Source organism: Cavia porcellus, unplaced genomic scaffold (assembly GCF_034190915.1).
Source record: "Cavia porcellus strain 051 isolate PalLab524CR breed Dunkin Hartley unplaced genomic scaffold, mCavPor4.1 scaffold_2, whole genome shotgun sequence".
Classification (NCBI taxonomy): Eukaryota; Metazoa; Chordata; class Mammalia; order Rodentia; family Caviidae; genus Cavia; species Cavia porcellus.
The window spans coordinates 142,597,567-142,617,608 of NW_026947485.1; the positions used below are offsets into that span (position 1 = coordinate 142,597,567).

The window sequence follows — 20,042 nt, forward strand, 5'->3', positions numbered from 1 at the left end:
TCAACACAAAATTATCATCAAAGAAAGCATTTCCGGTATGAAACTGAGTGTGCAGTTCTGGTACTTAAACAATTTGCTCCCTGAGAGAAAATATTCATTTGTCCAGACCTCAAGAGTTCCATTAGGAGCCTACAGCCCAAAGCAATGGCTATCCCTACATAGATACTTACACCCTTGCCAGAAATGATAGATGTAGAGAATGACATGGACTTCTGAATAAGAAAACCACTGTCTTAGTTGCTTTTCTCTCATTGATAAGTCAAAACACCAGACACTCAGTGGTAAAGGAGGAAAGGTATATGTGTAGACTTTGCAGTCCATAATCAGCTGGCTCCAAGGCAGGGCCGTATGGCAGAGGTAAAACAGTTTGTGGTGGGCTGAAAATAGCAAATCTATAAGAGACCTTACCAGCATCTCCCTGCCCCTTTCATCTCATCCAGACTACTTAGGGTGAGTAGTTCTCACAATCCTAATCCTAGTGCACTTGAGCCTAGCATTGCACCATGAATTAATTGTAGCATCGCATACTGTAGATCCAGCTACCTCTGAAAAAGCCCCACCTAACACTGCATGAAGCTGTAGGAGAATATCTAGACACAAACCATAACAGCAACAACAACAAAATCTTTGGTTTCCCTAGTTATTTACTTGAACATTGTGCAAAAGAATACTAAACAGTAGAGTGAGAACCATCTGTACATAGCAGACTGATTAGGGTGGTGTGCATTATCTGCTTCACCTCTGGGATGGTTTTCCTTAGTAGCATTGTTCTAGTGAGTCAGGCTGTACAGCTGTAGAGGCAGACTCAATACCCAGTCTGGTTGCTTCTCTGTAGAATTTATATCTTCTTCTACTTACCGTCTTAAAGTAGGTTGAAAAAAAATTTGCAGAATCTTAACAATGTTTTCAAAAGTAAGAGGGTTTTCTAATGCCCTAATTCTCTAAACACTATCAGCCTCATTACACAGCCTCAGACAAACATCTTCATCATCACCATCACAATCTTCATTAACAAAGTAGAGTAGATTCCAAGTTTGAAAACATAGGCTATGGAGCTGGTAGAGGTAAAACAGTTTGTGGAAAATATAGGCATGTTAGTGTGTGCCTGTTGTCCTAGCTCCCCAGGAGGCTGAGGTTGGAGGATCCCTTGAGCCCACAAGTTCACGGATAGGTTGGCAGGACTCCAGCTCTGAAAAAAACTAACATTAAAGCTACACAGGGTCATATTTTCCCCACTGATCTTCTTATGACATTATAAATAACTTTTTATCACTATTACCCATTCTGGTCCCCTCCCTCTCTCTCATATTTCAACTTAGATCCAGAGACCCAAGAAGCCCCAGCTGGGCCTTGATTTTGAGAAATCCCAATGCAGAAGGGGGAAAAAATACGCAGAGCAGATGATATCAATCTGTAGAGTAGTGAAATAATATTCTAAATCTGTGGGGATCTATCACCTGAGATTCCAAGTGCGCTATAAAATTTTACAGCCCCTCTAAAGTAGGTCATACTTAAAATCTGTTTTGAGAAGGGGAGGCTCCTGGGGAAACTGAGGCGTAGACAGGTTAAGCAGCTGGCTCAAAACCACAGAAAAAAGTCTGAATGGGTGAATCAAGGAGGAAGTTTGGTGCATCCGTATGCTTGTAATCAATCCATTAACCCATATGCTTTCCAAGGAGGAGGGTAAGGATGAAGGGGTTATGAGAGGCTCAAAGAAATATTAACATTTTCTAGAAGGCTTTTAAAATTATATTAAATGATTTATTAGTAATTTACTGTCATGTTACTTTAGTGCGTATGCTAACAACCTCGTTTCTGTTATTACAGAACAGATGAGAAATGAGGAGTCTGCAGCTTTCATTGGCAGCAATCCGCAGTCACTCTGATAGTGTATCACACGTAGTGGTGCAAATATAAATTGTTCCTCTTGCGGAATTCCAGGACTTTTACTGCTATCTTTTATTTTTGTCAGTAACTTTATTACATGGCTTCCCACTGAAAAATAATTATCTACTTGAACAGTTCTGCTTGTCATTTGTTTAAAATCAGGTACTTATTTCTCTGGCTCATAGAATACCTATCAGAACTAGAGTCACCAAAAGCACCACAAGTAAGAAGTCAAGAACCATGTAGCCATCTGGCATTAAAGGCCTCGGACAGCCACTTAAATAATGTGTCTCTAACAAGGCCGGGACTTAGAGACTAACAGAACACTGATTGGGCATAGGAAACTTACTTTTTTTCCTAACTAAAAATGTCCAAGAATTTTTTTAGTTCTAAAATATTTAATAATAAAATTAGTATTTATTCATATCCAGGGCTTTTAAAAACAAAGTGATATCTAAATGTTATCTTGTTTTCTGTGGCTGTGTAAGTCAACTAGATTTTCCCACTCAATAAAGTCTAGATTTTCACACTTAGATTTATTTAAACTGCCTTATTTCCTTTAGCAATAATTAGAAATGCTTCCTATCAGGGACGTTTTGAACTCATTCTCCCAAATATGGGTTACTTTTTGCTCATAACTCAGTGATATCAAAGACATACCCTTCTTCAGTGGAAACAGGCTTATTGTTTCTGAGCTTTTAAAGGCTCATACTTCAAATAAATGTGTACATAACCACGATAATGTCCTATTTGTTTATTCCCAGTAATCAGTGGAAAGAAACTTGTCCTCAACCATTTATTTGAAGTTGCTGAGAAAAGTAATTGATCTACTGAGACTGAGCTGCTGGAATTTAAATAATACTTAAGTTAGCATTTGCAGTGAGAACTTTGCCTGCGGGGCAATGAGACTGTGGGGGAGCTATGGGTGGGATCAGTTGTACCTCCCAATTTTTCTTTTGTATGAGGTCACCCAGCTGGAACTTATTTTACCTCCCTTTCCCTGAACTTTACTCCAATTATTTGTTCCCTGTTACAGTCCCCTGGTGTTGAAACCAAGTTTTCACTTGGGGAGTAGGTTTTCCTCCATCCTAGGTTTATTGTGGGAAATACATCCCTTTCCCTCTCTCTTTTTCTCAAAGACCCCTCCTCCAGTGCCATATCAAAGTATCTAATATTTACATGGTATTTTTAATTTCTCCAAGGCCTCTGTTTTTGGTAACCTTTTCCATTTTTCCATTTGACCTTGGGGGCTGGGGATTTAGCTCAGCGGCATAAGCGTCTGCCTTGCAAGCAGGCAGTCGTGAGTTCGATTCCCCGGTACCGATAAAAAAGAAAAAGACAAAAAAAAAAAAAAAAAACATTTGACCTTGACCTGCCAGGGATTTAAATCCCGAGACACTGCCTGCTGTAAAAGGTGAAATGTGTTGGCACATTTAGCTGGCTCCTCTGGTTACCCTCGGGATGTGAGCTCTGTGGTCTGAGATTTTGAGCTAGGGATCAAAGCATTGTTTCTGTGTGTGTCTTGGTGGCAGAGCACCTGCCTAGCATGTGCAAGGCCCTGGGTTGGATCTCTAATATCGCACACGCAAAAACATGTGATTTTCCAAACTCAGTAGAATGACATGATATATTCCATCAGAACAGGTGATTTTGTTCTTAAGTTGAAAATTAAATGTGGTGGTACAGTCAGTTGCATATTGTTGGGGTATTCTTCCCGAAAAGGAGGCCTGATTTTTGTTTCCAGAATTTTTCTGTGTGTCTGGTAACCATTTTCTAAGAAGCCCATATGGCTTTGGTTAATCTCTATCCTATTCCCACCACTTCTGTTCCCCACCCTTTACTCATATGCACAAAATAGATTTTATTGATTCATTAAATCTTAGAGACATTTCCATTACTACTCTGTATTTAAATAGGTTTTATTTTTTCAGCATTTATTGTGAGAGGAATATTAAAGCTTAATTCTGCATTCACCTACCTTTTTTGCATATATTTGTGTTATATGTTACACTGCAGAAAAAAACCTACAGGGGAAAAAATTGGGCCCTGTTAACAACTAATAACCCATCTTTTCTTTTGACTTGCTCAAATTGAGAAATATTGCCTGTGGCAAACATAATGGAAAACTGCATTTTTAATGCTCACATACACACTCATTTCTTCAAAAAGAAGAAAGTGGCTGACTATTCTTGAAAATAAAACTTCCCAAGGGGAAAAAAAACTAGAACTTCCCAAAGTACCCAGATTTACATGGGACTCAAAAATCAAGAAGGATCTGAGTCTTTGGAAATCAGATTTGAGGCCGAATAAGATTATGCAGAAATGTTAAAGTTGACAAAAGAGCACAGTATTTGACCTGAAACTGTGAAAGAAATACTAGTTGTGTCCCTCTCTTGTCAAAGTGTTGGTGCCTCATAAAGATGAAAGCTTCGTCCTTTGGTTATTGGAGAATTTTAGGGTTGCTTAAAATCTCATAGCAGTTAAGTTAAACTTGATGTCCTATGTGAAAGATAATTGATGGTCTTTTATTAGTCTGAGAAGTATTCACTTATTTTAAAGCCCCTTCATTTCAGGTGTTTGCAAAGCTCACCTTTATATTCTATTTCTCATATTTGTGAAAAGGCTGTCACTCTTCTGATTTAAGTTCACATTTTGGATCAAAACCGTTTAGGTTAGCCCAGCAATTTAGAGCTAAAGTAAGACATCATGCTAATTATAAGGAACAGCACAGGTTGACTAGATTTGCAAAAACAAACTAAGTTGCATGAGAAGGAAAATGAAAAACAGTTTCTTGAATGCTGGAGTGAGAACAAATAGATGTGAATTGTAGTATGTCTTCAACATCAGTTTATAATTACCTCTCTTCAAGGCGTATTTCAATGGACTTCTAATGGTAGCTTGAAATATAAACTAGAAAAGGAAGCACAGCGTAGCTGCTTGTGACAGAGAAAGCTGCCGGATATTAATCCTCCCACATAAAGTCGGCCTTGGAAAGCCTGTGATTTAGAGATGTGTTTGTACACTGCATTGCATCCATCAACTCTTGCAAGTTACCCCCCAAAACACAGACCAAATTTGTAACCAACACATCATTATTTCAGAATTTGTGTGGGACAGGGATCTAGGTTAAGCTTAGCAGGGCCCTTTGGCAAGGGTTGACCAAGAACAATTCACTTTCTCGCTTACATGACTGTTCAGCAGATTTAGTTCCCTGTGAGCCGTTGGTTTCCGAGGCATCAGTGCCTTGATGCCTCTGACTGGGGGTTTCCTTTGGTTCCTTGCTACATGGGCCTCTATATTGAGTGTCACACAATAAAAAGGAGCTTATTAGCAAGAAGGAGGTCGTAGGCTTTTGTAACATAATCAGAGGTGACACATCATATCTTTTGCTGTATTCTGCTCATTAAAAGCAGGTTACTAAGCTCAGTCTACTCTCTAGGGGAGAGGATTACAGAAAGCCCTGCACACAGGAGACAGGGGTCATTGAAAACCAGGTCAGAAATTGCTTATAACAAGTATGATGCTAGTGTTGTTTTGCTATGTCTAAATGATAAGACACATAGTGATCTGTGGTGTGGATATCTATCTATCTATCTATCTGTCTGTCTGTCTGTCTGTCTATCTATCTGCAGAGCTAAGAATAACTTTTATAAATACTAGTTTGGGGGCATTGAATATAGTCCCCCTTATTATCACATTGGCTAAGTATTTAACTCAACTCCTGAACCTTACAAGACCAAAGGAACCAATCTTCAGAGATGGCCTAAGTCAGGGTCCCACTCTCAGGTCATGGAAGAGAATGAGGACAAGGGGCCCTTGCGGCCTTGTTAGCATGGTACCCTAAAGCCCAAGTCTCTCACATCTTGTATTTCACTGTATGTCGCAAGGTTTTAATTGGTACTCTACAGCTTATTAGGGGGAAGGGAGCTCTATGCATCGATGTATAAAGTTGCTATTAAGATAATGGAATGGGAGGTTTTGCTTGTTTTAATGGTCCCCAAGTCTGTACTTCCAATTTCCTGAGTCCAAACGTACATTTTTATCAGTAAAGTGAGTAAAAGGGATATGAATTTAGATTATGTGGCAGCTGATGTGGAGTTTTCTCATTTTGATTTTTAAAATTCTATTAGAAAATCCATGTATCTTAATAGGAAGAATTCAGGTCTAGGTTTTCTTTGCAAATTAGCACCTCTTTTTGATTGAAACGAGTTAGTACTTTTGTTCTGGTTGCTGTTGTTTGGCTTCTGGGGAACCAGCGAAGCCCCTGTTAGGTCCTCTGGTGGGCGGGGCTGTGCCACCTTCATGGCCCACCCAGCACCAGTGCTCTCTGCACAGCACTGCACCAGCTCATCATGCAAACGTCACTTATCATGTGGAGGCTGCAGCTGTCCTCCCCTGTGGTTTGTGTATGTGAGTCCTGGCTGTAAAAAGCACAAAACACAGCAGGATCAGTGTATCTTAGCGTCCACAGCATGTGCATACAATAACAAAGCTGGTGCATAGTAGGAATTTTAATATGTGATGCATGAAGGTGCAGTAACATAGAACATATTTTGATATTATTCACTCTCAGTTTTCAATGTTAGTTGTTAATTTTCTAAGAGCAATGTAAGATGCTTAGAATACATATACTAATAAAAATATGGTGGTCATCTAAAGTGACATTTCTCGAGAATCATTCCTTCTAACAGAAGTCAGGCATATTTTAAGTTTGTACTCCTTCACTTCTATCCTTTGTTCCATCATTTGGTTAGAGGCTTGAAAGAGAATTTTCTTTCTATGTTTGTAGAACTATTACATGTTTCATTCTCTTTCTTTCTTTGTGGGAGTTTGCTGCTCGTTTTTTTTTTTTTTTTTTGAGACAGGGTGTCACTACGTAGTTCAAGCTGGCCTTCAATTCCTTATGTACTCCAAATTGACTTTGAAGTTGTGGAGACCCTCTTACTTCAGCCTCTGAAGTGCTGAGATTATAGGCATGTGCCACCACACGCAGCTCATTAATTTGTATTTTTTCAATGCTCACGCCTCTGTTGTTTTGTTGTGTTTTTTTTTTTTTTTTTTTCATTGTTTGTACCTGGGATTGAATTCACAACCTTGTGCTTGCCAGGCAGGCACTTACACTGCTGAACTAAATCCCCAGCTCATTGGCCACCTGTTTTTTAAGTGGCATAAAGGCATCCTACAACTACATCCTAAAGCCAGGGATTGTAGGGTAAAGAAACCTTGAATTTAATATGGAATAAAGTCATACTCTCTGTTTTAAAACTATTTATAAGAAATAGAGTTTTGCTGGTTTATTGAAATTTTTTCCCTTTTCTGGTTTTACTTTTGTGTTTCAATAATGGCAAATAAGAAAGAAGTTAAACCAACCTAGCAAAGCATACCTCTGAGGTTGGCCCTTCGGGTTAGGAGTTCACTCTGTGAGCTCAGACTGAAAGCTATGGAGCCAGCCTGTGAAATTTGGTCAGTACCTGCATTCACAGGTAGCCTTGTTTGGTAACATTTTCTGCCCATGAGGACTAGGTGGTAAGAAAAAATCATATCAGATGGCATCAATCATGTCATTATTCATAAGCTTTCCTGTAAGAGGAGATGAGACAGTAATAGGGGAAGAGAGTTTTTGATTTTATATAAGCACATTTGGTATTTTTAATTCACACAAGAACACAGCTAATCTAGTAGCTAAAGCTCTAGTCCTTCCTTGTGAGTTGGGAATAGAAGAACTCTAGATTTTTTTCTGCATGGGTTATCACTTGCTGCTGTTTTTGTATTCCACCAGACTGTACAATAATTTTTATGCCCTGGATTTATTTCTCTTCAATAAAAATCAGAAAGAGCTATTTTAAATACAGGAAGGTTCTCACTAAAACAATTAAACATTTGATCTGCTTTGAGGCTTTTTCTTTGCAGTAGCATGTGTAAAATAAGTTATTTGCATGTGGCAGATCAAGTTCACAGGGCTTAAAGTGAGTTTATCTCAGCTCAGAAATCTATAGAATAACTCTGCAAATATCTGTGTGTCACTTTTCTGTACCATTTTATATGAACACGACATATACTTTCTCAAGGACATAGTTTTTGATGCATTGGAGTCACCTATGTGTGCTGTATTTGTGACAGGCACATTTGCAGTTGGGGGCCACAGGAAGGACACCATTTCCTGGATCAAACCACAGAGTGCAAATATTGTGCCCTAAATAACACACTAGTTACTGTTAATGTCAGGAGAGGGAGTTTTTCCGACTTTGATTTAATGAAAGCCTATTGCAAAGCCAGCTGTTAGCACTTCTTAACTGCTTGTCAGAGGGACCCAGGGAGATAGAGAAGCCCAAAAACATCTTTTCTCTTACTTTTGCCTTAAAATTAAGAGTTTCAACAGGTGTTGGATAATGACACTAGGGGTCCTTTAGTGCTTGACTTCTTGTAGGTGGTGAATTTATAAGCTCTCCTGCAGGATAGTTACACAGATTTGTAGTTACATAAGAAGACTTGTGTACAATGAATTTAGAGTTTGCATCTTGAATTCTGTCACCTGCAAAGTAAGCATTTTTGTTTTCTGGGTTCCTCATGGAGAATATTATAAAAATAAAGGGAGAAGGCACACCAAATGCTGGCTTTCTGTTTGTCACTTTGGGTATTACCATACTAATTTTAAGCCATGTGTGCCTTGATTGATGTCATCTGCTTTTTCAGAACAAAGAAACCACTTGAAGCAAGTCCATAGGGAGGAAAGTATGCGGTCCTTGTTTCTGTAATTTTTGTCATTTCTAGAATGCATTAGTAAACACATGTGGTTGTTAAGGTTCTTACCACCCTTGGGAATCCCTTTGACATTATGCTGTGAGGACTGAGGGGAGATAATCTTTCAAATGTAAGGAAAGTTCGCAATCTTATTATTTTGAAGAGGAGAAGAAAGTTTCTTCCTCAAATGATTTAAAACTTAAAACACGTTGTCATGTTTTGGTAAGCACACTTTATTAATTCCATCCTTCTCTGTGGCAAATTTGAGAAAAATAAATAAGTGTGCCATTGCAACATAGTACTTTCTCAATAGCATATTGTACTTATAACAGCATGATGGTAGTTGCCGGGCTTGGTTTAGTCAGATGGAAAGTGGAGCCAAGTTCTGAGTAAAACCTCTAATTGAATTACCTGAGGAGCACTGACAGATGAGCTTTCAGGACAGACAAAGCTCTGCTTTCCCCAGTAGAAATAGGTCACGTTTAAGTCGGCCTTGCAACTCTGTGTCACTGGTTTTTGCTGGCACTTTCACCAATGGCCTTTGGTGGACCCCTTTCCCTGCGATGGAGGAGAAGCAGCTCATAAAGCAAGAAGGCTCAAGCATTATCCTACTGATTTACAGAAAATTGATAACAGATCAAGTTAAATGAAAACACCTTTGAAATAAAAGTCCAAAGTATTTTTTCACAGCTTATCCACATTCCTGCTTTGGCTTCTTTGCTGTAGTAAAAGAAGATAGAAGATGAAAAGAGTCCTATCCTGAGTCCTTAGATCAATCCACTGGTATTATTTATTTTATCTTGCTGGGAATTAGGTTAGGTACCTATTGTCCAAGAAAGAGTGCTTTGCAGACAATTTACATGTGAAAACTAAGAGTAATTGGTTGTTGTTCTCTCCTTTCTCCCTTGTCCTCTGTGTCTTATCCACAGCCTCTGCAATTCCAGATAATGGAAGAAGGTCCTGCCTAAAGCTCAAAGTCTTTGTGAGACCAACAAGTAAGTTCCCTAGAATGAGCTTCAGAGGGTTTCTTCACTGCGCATGCTTTATCGTGTGGTCTGGTTCGGAGCGGTAAAACTTTTTTGTTTTTTACTGTTAAATCTTGTGTGGTATCTGTTTTGTATATCAACATCCATGTTTTAGTTTTCATCATATTTTTTCTCATCATTCTTCATGATGCTTTTATTTAAGTACACAGCAGTTGCTAACTTGTTGTTTCTTAGATTGTTGTACATGCACAGCAAGTGGGAGCAATATTGGCATCTGGATACATGCCACTGATTGTGAAACAATCTCTACCTAAATAAAAGGAAAAACTAGAGAGAAAGAAAAAAAGAGAAAGAAGTGGAAGTTAAAGGGTGTCTTCACTAACATATTTGGCTGTTATCTCTATTTTTGTTATAGATAGCTGTATGAAAACTATAGGTGTTCATGATCGTGTTTTCGATGTTAACGACAAAGTAGAAAATTCATTAGAACCAGCAGGTTAGTATGCTTAGAGACTCTCTTTTAACAAATGCATCTATCTCTCTGGTGCTTCAGTACTTTTTTTTCCTTTCTTCAACTTTGCATGTTTGCATGTTGTAGTTGTTCTGTTTTTGCCCATTGCTAGCAATGCTAATATTACTTATGTTCTACCTCATTCCTCCAGTATCTTTGTGTAATGCATGTTAGACAAATTATAACTTTTCTTTTTTGGACATGGGTTTCATTTAATGCAGTATCCTAATATAGGAGCCCCATCAGAATGTTAAAATCTCACTGCATTTACCATATCCTCAGAGCATGCTGGTGAACCACTGATTCTTAAAGGACCTGTTTTCATATAAGACAGAAAACATTTCTGTTGTATATGTTTATAAAATTTTCTTTTCCTGGTAGCAAATTCTGTGTATAAATGTAGTAAGGCTATTGCACAAAATAGCAACTAATCCATTAGACTTAGTTTTCCCTAGGAATTCACATGCATCATGGAACTGATCTAAACAACTTTGTTTTATTTCAATATTATTTTTGCTGTTGTCAATAGCAATTGGTCTGAAGAAGTATAATCATATTACCACAAATTCCCATATGTGCTGCTCCCACAAATATATGCAGTAGTCCATAGAGACAAATGTGACTCCTGAAACAAAATAGGTGTTAAAGATAAATGCATTTCTTTACCATTCACTATCACATACCCAAATTTTCCCATTACTGTGAGGGAGAACAAAGCCCACAAAAGCACCCGTGTAAGCATTTGCACGGTAGCGTTCTGTGGATAATAGCCTATAAGCTGTCCATTTGGTTATAAATTCAGTCTGACCACTCAGGGCAGTTAGATTGATCATGAAAGGAGGAAGCCTTCTATCTATCTGCTGTTCACTGAAGACTGTGTCTGGGGGTCTGTGTGTGCCCCTCCTGTGTGGTACACCAACCTCCTCAGGACCTACATGACTCACAACCATCTGAAAATTAAAAGAAAGTTTAATTATTTTTCTCTTCACACAAAGATTTGAGCCCCCTCATACCAAGATTTTTTTCCGTTCTCGTTCTCTCTCTCTCTCTCTCTCTCTCTCTCTCTCTCTCTCTCTCTCTGTCTCTCTGTCTCTCTGTCTCTCTGTCTCTCTGTCTCTCGTCTTTTTCTGGTAGGACTTCTCTTTCTTATGGCCCTAGAAATGAAAGGCATTGCAGGCCCACCTTATCCTGAGTATTGTTAAGAGGATAGCAGTCAAGGAGCCTTAAGGAAATTCACCCTGAGTAAATGCTGAGTCTCAGGACATACAATTGCTTTCACATTGTAACTGACAGGAAGAGTTAGGTGGGGTTTTTTTGGTTTTTTTTGTTTTTTTTTTGATTTTTGTTTTTTTTTTAAGTCCTGCAAGCATTCTTGTCTTTCTCAGGCAGGCGTCTTACCCAGAGTGCAAATGAGAGGTATGCACAATGAGCTCTCAGAGACCTTAGTGGCTCCCAGGGATCAGTTAGCTGCTTTAGAAAGTTGCAAGGAATGAGTGCTGATGGGAGACACTTTAATTGTGTCCTAGAAATGTGCGAGCTTTACTGTGGCCATTCGAGGGACCAGACTCCTCCCAAGTTTGAGGACATAGGCCATTTTAGCAACTACAAGTTCAATAGGATCTCTTTTAAAGACTGTAGAGTCAAAGTCTTCCTCCTGTGACTGAGAATTACTCCCAGGCTACACAGCTAGTTCGACAGATCCAAGTTTAATATTCAGATCTCTTGGCTCCCATGCCAACATTAGTATAAAAGAGCTTTTGTTTCTTCCTGTTTCTAGAGGTGAAAAGGAACAGAATAAGTACTTAACTTTCCTGGCTTTGCTGATAAGTCGCAAATAGAAGGACCAGTAGAGTTAGGCAAGTTACAAATAAAACATGCCCAAGATTATGATTTTTTTGATACATGTATAGAATGAAGGCATATCTTCCTTACAATCATTTTTTCCAGGTAAACTTCATTGCCTATCTAGAGAGCAAGAGGCTGTTAAAAAAAAACAGATTGCATGTTTTTCCCTGGAAATGAAGAGGCACATTTGCGAATAAAGAGATACATTGAGACACATTAGGAAAATTATATTTAAATTCTACTAGTGATAAAATGCAAGACATTAAGATGCTCTCATATAGAAGCATATTTATTTATCTTTTGGGTAATCAGTTCTCTTTTCCTGAAGAGTTAGTGACCCCAAAACTATAGCAGAATGCACTTGAGGGTATGCATGCGTGTATGTGTGCATGTGTGTGTGTACATGGATGTGTTGGAGAACAGAGCATAGGTGTACTGCAGGAACAGATCTTTGAATTGGTCATGGCTATATTTAAGTATTTGCTAGTGAATAGCTTTACTAAAACTGACTCAAGATTAAGCCGAGCAGTATAAATACAATAGTGAGTTTCAGTGCTTCACTTTATTCCTTAGAAAATGCAGTCAGACCTGAAGTTTTTCCCCTGGTTGGGTGGCTATTTACCTTTACACACCTCGGCGAGTAGAGGCAGACTGTGAATTCAGCGACCCCAGAAGGATCCCACTGCATGTTCTCAGCAATGTGTACTAATGCACCTGTCTTTGGAATGTATTTGTCTTTTTTGTTGCTTGCCTACTCTGCCTGCCAGTTTCCTATCATCAGGGATGCAGGATGATCTCAGGAAAGACATATGAGTACATCACATGCTCCAAAATGTCTGTAGTTTCTTTCAGTTAACCATTGAAACCCCCGTGTGGTAGAGTCCTGTAGCCAGGAGACAAGGCTTGATTTGGCTTCTGAAGAGGAACACTTTCTTCTTCCAGTCCGTGATCACTGTTACTAGAGTTAGAAGTTCTCTCACATTTGTGTGTAATTGCCATTGGAATAGATATTGCTTAGGAATTCCTCTTTAGAATCTTGATAGTGCTCGGATTTACCTAAGCCATAGCCACTTCCTCATTTCAATTTTAGGGGTCATAGACTCTTCCATCACTGAGGCTCTGACTTAATCAAATGATGCTTTGTAGAATCCTAATTGGAAAATATCCTATTGCAGGAACAAGAGAAGAATCATGATGTCCTAATTTGTGGCCTGGGTTTTCCCTTTTGGGAGCATGATGGAATGTATTCATTTATTGCTTAGGAAAAGGCTAATTCTAGAGATGGCCAGTGAACAGTCAGCCTCATGCTTCACTTACATGAAAAATGAAAGTCTTTCCTTTAGTTGTCCTGCAAGATTCTTTCACCATGTCTGGTGCTAAGTGAACCAACGCTAATGCCTAGTGCTCACAGAATACCAGGAGGGATCCGAAGCAGTAGAAGAATCTCCTTTGTGTTTACATTGAGCTCCTAAATTCTGCTTGGATACTTTTTAGCAGTATACTTCCAAACTACACAAGAATATATTCATAAGAATAAGGTAGACAAGAATCAAAGATGATGCAAAGTCAGTTGTATGAGCGATGTTTCAAAATGAATTCTGGAATCTTCTGGTTCTTTCTCAGCTAAGCCTGAAGTACCCCATTATTTTGACGACATCATTTTGGTGCTCTTAAGAAAGTGATTTGAATTTTAATTTCGGGCCGATCCAGGGTCTTTACTTCTAGCTCCTGTTAACTACAGATTTAAGTAATAGCCTTGCAAGGTTAAAAAAGAGCAAAGAAAAGGGGGACAATCTGTAAGTATTTGGTTACATTTTGCAGGACTTAATATATTTTTCTCTGCATTGCTCATGTTCCAATTCTTGTTTCCTAACTTTTCCTAGTACTCTAAGTTAAAAATCGCTCCGTAGAGGTTTGCTAAGGTCCAGAAAAGGGGAGCAAACCACACAGAGGGAAACATGAGGACAAGCAAAAATGATAAAACTATTTATCTCCAGTGTAGAATATGCAATACTGAGAAAACATTTTTCTTAGTTCGCATGGAGAATAAACGTGAAGGACAGAAACATTTCGCATGGCATATCTGAAGCAAGGGCCAGTCAGTCAGCCTAGAAAGAGGTCATTTTAGGACAAATATCAGAGCCTGTGACTCTACACTACTGTGAAAATAGAAATGAAAAATAGAAATGAATTTAAAATAGTGGATAGTTAATCCAGAGAGAGGCTCAATATAACACTGAGTTATATTTACGGAGTATCTTTTGAGGTCTACAGAACACAGCAACTACTAAAGTCTCATTTTTTTTACCCTTCTTTCTGATTGACCACTGAGTGAATCTCAGATGGAAATTGCTGAGCTCCTACAAGAGGTTCCCTTGATGCTGAATAAAATCTGCACAGAGGTCCACTGCGTGCTCAGGAGCATGTCATTCAGGGGTCACTTGGTGTGGAAGCACAAATGGAAAGGAGGAGGCCAGGTGGAAGGAAGAAGATGGGCCACACTAGAGAATAGCACGGATCCTGGGCAAGCCTCCATCTATCTTTGGGCACTAATTACTGCAAAGTTCCCATTTCGAAGTTAAGCCTGTTAATCATGCAGATCAGGGAGGCTATCCAAAGTCAGAGGCAGCCTTGTAGAACACTTTATAGCAAAATAAAAGAAGCTTAACTCACTTAATCCATTTTATTTAGAGGAAAATTTGCATCCATGCTGATAATTTATGTGCCAAGCTTCAGCCTGATAAAAATAAAAATACTCAAGTTCAAGTAATTTAATCCTGGAGATACAAGGCCTATAATAGAAATAGCACCATAATTGATTTCTAATTGTAGGCACATCAGTGGGTCCTAATTTATTGAAGTTTGCTGGGCATTATACATAGTTCATTCAAAACACTACTGTTTTGGCACTTAACTTTTCATATTGAAAATTCACCTAGGAACCCAACAACCAAGCATTCAACTCTAATCCTATGAAATGCCTAAAAAGAGGAGAATGAGTGACCCTTTCTGGTTAACCACTAATATGCCATAACTGCCTCCTTTCCCTGTGTCCTCCAACACATACTTTCCTTCTTGTGTGTCTGAGATATTTAACGGGCACATTCCATGTTTCATCTTTGTGCAAGGTGTACCTGACCACCAGCAAGCCACGGTAGCTCGTGTTGCAGAGGTTACAGCATATGCACTGTTTCCCCCCTCAGTTTTAAAGGAAAGTACTGATATTGCCACGAAAGTTCAATTTTCTCTGCCTCTCTTTTGTTTGCTGTAAATAATGAGTGATTATGCAGACATGAAAGTCAATGGTGGCACAAGGTTCATTACCCTACTTTGCAGAGGGTGGCGAGGTCTGTGAACAGCAGGCTGCTGAGCGAGAGTTATTAAGGATGTGGAATCTCATTGGAATGTGTGCTTTCTGTTTGAACAGATGACACCGTACATGAGTCAGCCGAGCCATCCCGCGGCGAGAACGCGGCACAAACACCAAGGATACCCAGCCGCCTTTTGGCAATCCTACTGTTCCTCCTGGCGATGCTTTTGACATTATAGCACAGTCTTCTCTCGTCACCTGTCACAGAAAACATCAGGGTCTTGGAACACCAGAGATCCACCTAACTGCTCATCCTAAGAAGGGACTTGTTATTGGGTTTTGGCAGATGTCAGATTTTTGTTTTCTTTCCTTTGGCCTGAATTCTAAGCAACAACTTGGGGTTGGGGGGCTAAACTAGTCGCTACCTCCCTTACCCCATCCCACTTCCCAGCCCTTGCCCTCGACTTCTCTCACCCCCTCCAAATTAAATGGACCCCAGATGAAAATGCCAAATTGTCGTCGTGACACCAGTGGTTCGCCAGCTCCTGTGCATTCTCCTCTAAGAGCTCACCTCCGGTGGTGCACTGTGTTGGCGGGACATGGACAAGGAAGAGTGGCAGATGCATCCAGTGATGGCCAGGCCCAGGGGGTTCACTCTCCTATACAATATTTATGCCTTCTCATTCAGGACTGTAAGATGATCGTGCAGGGCATCGTGTCACCATGTCAGGGCCAGAGGGGAGGTATTAAGAATAGATATAATATTACACCATTTCCTCTAGGAGTGTATAAATGAACAGGCTTCTAAAAGGTTGAGACACTGGGGTTTTTTTAATATGACTGTCTTAAAGCATTCTTGACAGCAAAACTTGTGCTCTGTAAAAGAAGCCTTTTCCCCCTCCAGGAGGCAGGTTGGGTACAGGAATGCTAACACAGAGCTAGTGTAGAAACAGAGAAACTTCTATGTTTTGTGGGGGTGTGTATGTGTGAGTGCCTCTAGGGTTTTTTGTTTTGTTTTTTTGTGACTGAACAGTGCACACTAGATTTTTTTTTCTTTAAATACAGATCACCATGGTGCTACAACCTTTTTTTTTTTTTTTTTAAACTCAAAGAGGCATTTTTATGAATAAAGTGACCTTCCCCAAGGCTGACAAGCCAGGGTTGATGAGTGTAGAGAGAAATAGCTTTGGCCGCTCCTCTGGGGGACGATGTGTACCAAGGAAAGAAAGTCAGTGGCCAGAGGAGATGTGACTTGGCTTTGCTGAAGCGCCAGTGTGCTGTGGCCTTTTGACTCCCACCCCAATGCCCACGTTTTGCTCCACAGGGGCTCCGATACAAACCCCTGTCACTAGCAGAGTCAGTCAGCACTACTTGGGAGGGCTAAAGGGAAATTTGGAATAAAAATTCCAAAGTTTGGAATAAAAAAAAATTCAAGTGTTGATTTTATATTCTTTCCCTTTCTGACACAGCCTAAAGCGTAGGGGGAACATGTGTTTATCTGTGGGAGATAAACAAGATGGAGTCCCAAAGACTTTAACAAAATATTTTTTTAAAAATCCACTAGAATAGAAAATACATTATTTAGATATACTTTATGCTGAGAGTGAGTATATATGCTTGTCCTATTTAAACATGTGAGAAAAAGTGGTATCCCTTGATACATTTAGAAATACAGGGGGGCTATCGTTTCATGTGGGGTGGGGCAGAAGGAGAATAAACATAGGATGGCCCTGTTTAAGGAATTTTAGCACGGCCATCAGGGGACATTTCCAGTTGATTACCAGGAAATGCAAGCCTTGGGGTTTCTACTAGTGGGGCTCTCATGAACTTTAAACTCCAAAGCCGAGGCAGGGAAAAGTGTCAGACCAATGGAAAAGCGATCTAGCCTTTTTTGCTATTGCACGACATGTCAATAGGAACAATGCCTTTCAAAGTAAGTAAATCAATAAATGCAATGATCATGTAAAATGTGAAAAAGTTGAAAGCATTCCAGCGAAATAAGAATTTTTTTATATATTCGTTTTTTAAGATGTATATGTAAAAAAAGGGGGGGTCATATTATGAACAGACTTCATGAATGGAAAGTTGCTTAGAATTGTGAGTAGTTTTGAATTAGAAAAATATGTGAGTGAAAGGCAGCTGTAAATGTACTGCACCCTAGAGAGTTGTACACATGTTGAAATGTAATCTGGGCTTACCTGATCTGTTTGGAGTAGATGTTACTACTGAGTCTGTTCTCACATGGAACCATGAGAGTGGGGTTGCCAGCCTCACAGATATAAACAACCCTTTTCCCCTGATGTCAGAAGCTTTTCTGGAGTGGCAGAGTCTTTCACAGAAGGCACCCAGCATTTCATTGAAACAACCGATCACAGCATCCGATTCCTTTTCCCTTTCACTATTTAAATGCTCACTACGCCCTGTTATATGCAGAAATACTCTTGTTTTTATTACTAGTTACAAGCTTGTTGGTCCAGTAGGATTTGAGTAGGGGGAAAAAAAGATACCTTCTAAAATGGATCAATAGTCAGAAACAAATAATACTGCATGTTCTATAACCAAGGAAATCAAATGATCCTTTAATGATTGCAGTTAGTCATAACTACATTAGCAGTGCTAATTTCATTTTAGAAATGGTGACTTCTGTGGTTTTTCTAGCATTTGTCTCTAACAAATGATAAAATAATTACTCATGGCCCTCTTTGCCATTGTCTTTCATTTTTCATGGGGAAATTAGACCCTTTTATTTCACCATTGTTCCACCACAAATGAAGTAAAACAAACAAACAAAAATTAGCAAGACTATCCAGTAGACAGTATGCTTCTCTACCTGTAAGTGACGTAGTCATAGCTAATGCTCTTGCCTTGAAGTTTTCAAGAAGATGATTGATGCCAGGCAGTTTTCATCTTGTCCAAAAAAGTGCTGGTGGCCTTTTGTGGTGGTGTTTCAATCCTCTGGGGGAATAGGAGGATGTCGATGCAACTTTGTAGCAGCTTGTAGTTTAAAAAGCAATTGTAAAGCTTAAAGGGCTGCCATTGCTGGCCCTCCGCCTCAGCTGGTCAAACCCCAGTGACCTTTGCCCCTGGTTGCCTAGGGCTTTGCTACACCAAGCAGGGAAATAAGGATCTGTCTGTTTAGTGGATACCGTGTATCCTTTAATAGACCAGGTAACAGTTCGTGTTAGTTTAGACTATTGTTTTGTACTGTACTTCTTGGGTGGCAGAGGAAAGAAAAGTAAACATTAAAAAAAAAAAACCTGCGTTCTTTAAATTCTGTATTATTAGCAACCTCTGTTGTATATAGTGTTTGATAATAAAGTATTAATTTGATTCTTATGTCTTTTGTAAGTGAGAACAATAGACTTTCAGGATACAAAACATGCATTGAGGCTTTGAAACATCCAATGTGTCCATGACTGAGAAAAGTCACAAATGGCTAAGACACTGCTCCATACGGGACTCATGCGTGGTCATCGCCCACCCAATCCTAAGACTCCATCATCTTGCGACCTGGAACAACACGACTTTTTTGATCAATATTGTGTCCTCAATGTTCTCAAGGTCCAATGTTGGAGCCCTGTGATCCTTCCTTACCTTACGCATGTGGTGTGAAAACAAGGTTTAGAGAATGTAGTAACGGTTCTGTACTTTGGTTGCTTTTCTGTTTGTGGTTGTTTCATGGACTGTTTTATTTTCCCCATCCAGTAAGTCTCTTCAGTACGCAGTGCAGCCCAGGCACAGTAATGGCTGCACATCGATCGCTTAGGAAGGTTAAACGGGGGCCTGTCCCCATCCTGTGTCGTTGTGAAGGGAAGAGTCACGCAGTACCTGTGGATTTTCAGGGACTCTGTTTTTCTCCGGTGCCTTAGCAACGGCTGCAACCATTTTATTTGTCTTTAAAAAAATTAGGGGAAAAAAGTTTTAAGTTTTTCCTTCCATTCATTGCTCTCCAAGTTGTGGTCACTGGCTTTTCTTTTGAAAACACCCCTGCTCCCATTTGCCCACTCCCCCTTGACTTTTTATGTTTATTTTGGTCTTTTTGTCTCTCGCCTCCTTCTCACGTTTCCTTTTCTCTCAGAGCCGTGAATGGGCAGGTCTGTCTCTGGTTTGGCATCACTGAGCTTTTCCCATGCGTTTGCCCCAGAGCTGCTCGGGTGTGAGACAAATCTCCCTACAATGGGCTTGCTCCCATTGTCTGTACAGTTTAATAGATGCTGGCATGCTGGAGGTTACCCATGAGTCAAATCCGCTTTCCATGCTTACTCTTGACACCTCATTGAAGCCACTCACTGTGTGTGTGTCTGGTGTGGAGTCCAGCTCCATGTGGTCCTGTGCTTGTACTGCCCTGCTGTGCAGTTCCTTCGCACTTACTCATCGAGTGCTGTTTTGAAATGCTGACATTATATAAACGTAACAGAAAATGTAAAAAAAGAAAGAAAAAAACCCACACGCAAACTCATACAATCTGTATTTGTATATACACGTGTCCGTACAAGTATACCTAAATAAAAACGAAAGATTTTCACCATTTTAATTGGATCCCTCCTACTTCTTTGTTCTTTGAATGATGCCTTTATTTCAGGGGCTACTTGTACTTTACTGATATTTCAAAATCTTTGTGGACAAAAGGATAATGCAGCATGCACAAGAGAAGGCCTGCGATGCTCCTTAAAGAATGCAGGGTTAGGAATGGCCAAGGATCTGGGCAGGTTGCAGTTATCCTGATGAGACAGTGGTGAGATTTCAGTCTTGTCTCTGTATT

The 20,042-nt window shown here is 39.7% G+C and overlaps 1 protein-coding gene across 3 annotated transcripts in view; it reads left to right on the forward strand.

Annotated features, from left to right (window-relative positions):
• Efna5 (ephrin A5) overlaps positions 1-19,814 on the forward strand; it is a 267,527-nt gene extending 247,713 nt beyond the window's left edge. For 2 of the 3 annotated variants that reach the window (XM_063245487.1, XM_003463538.5), the window contains 3 exons: positions 9,558-9,623; positions 10,030-10,110; positions 15,398-19,814. In XM_063245487.1, coding sequence (XP_063101557.1) covers positions 9,558-9,623; positions 10,030-10,110; positions 15,398-15,519 — 269 coding nt within the window. In that variant the 3' untranslated portion in view covers positions 15,520-19,814. The remainder of the gene's footprint in view (positions 1-9,557; positions 9,624-10,029; positions 10,111-15,397) is intronic. The other variant, XM_003463539.5, reaches the window with a different exon arrangement.
• Positions 19,815-20,042: the final 228 nt, after the last annotated feature.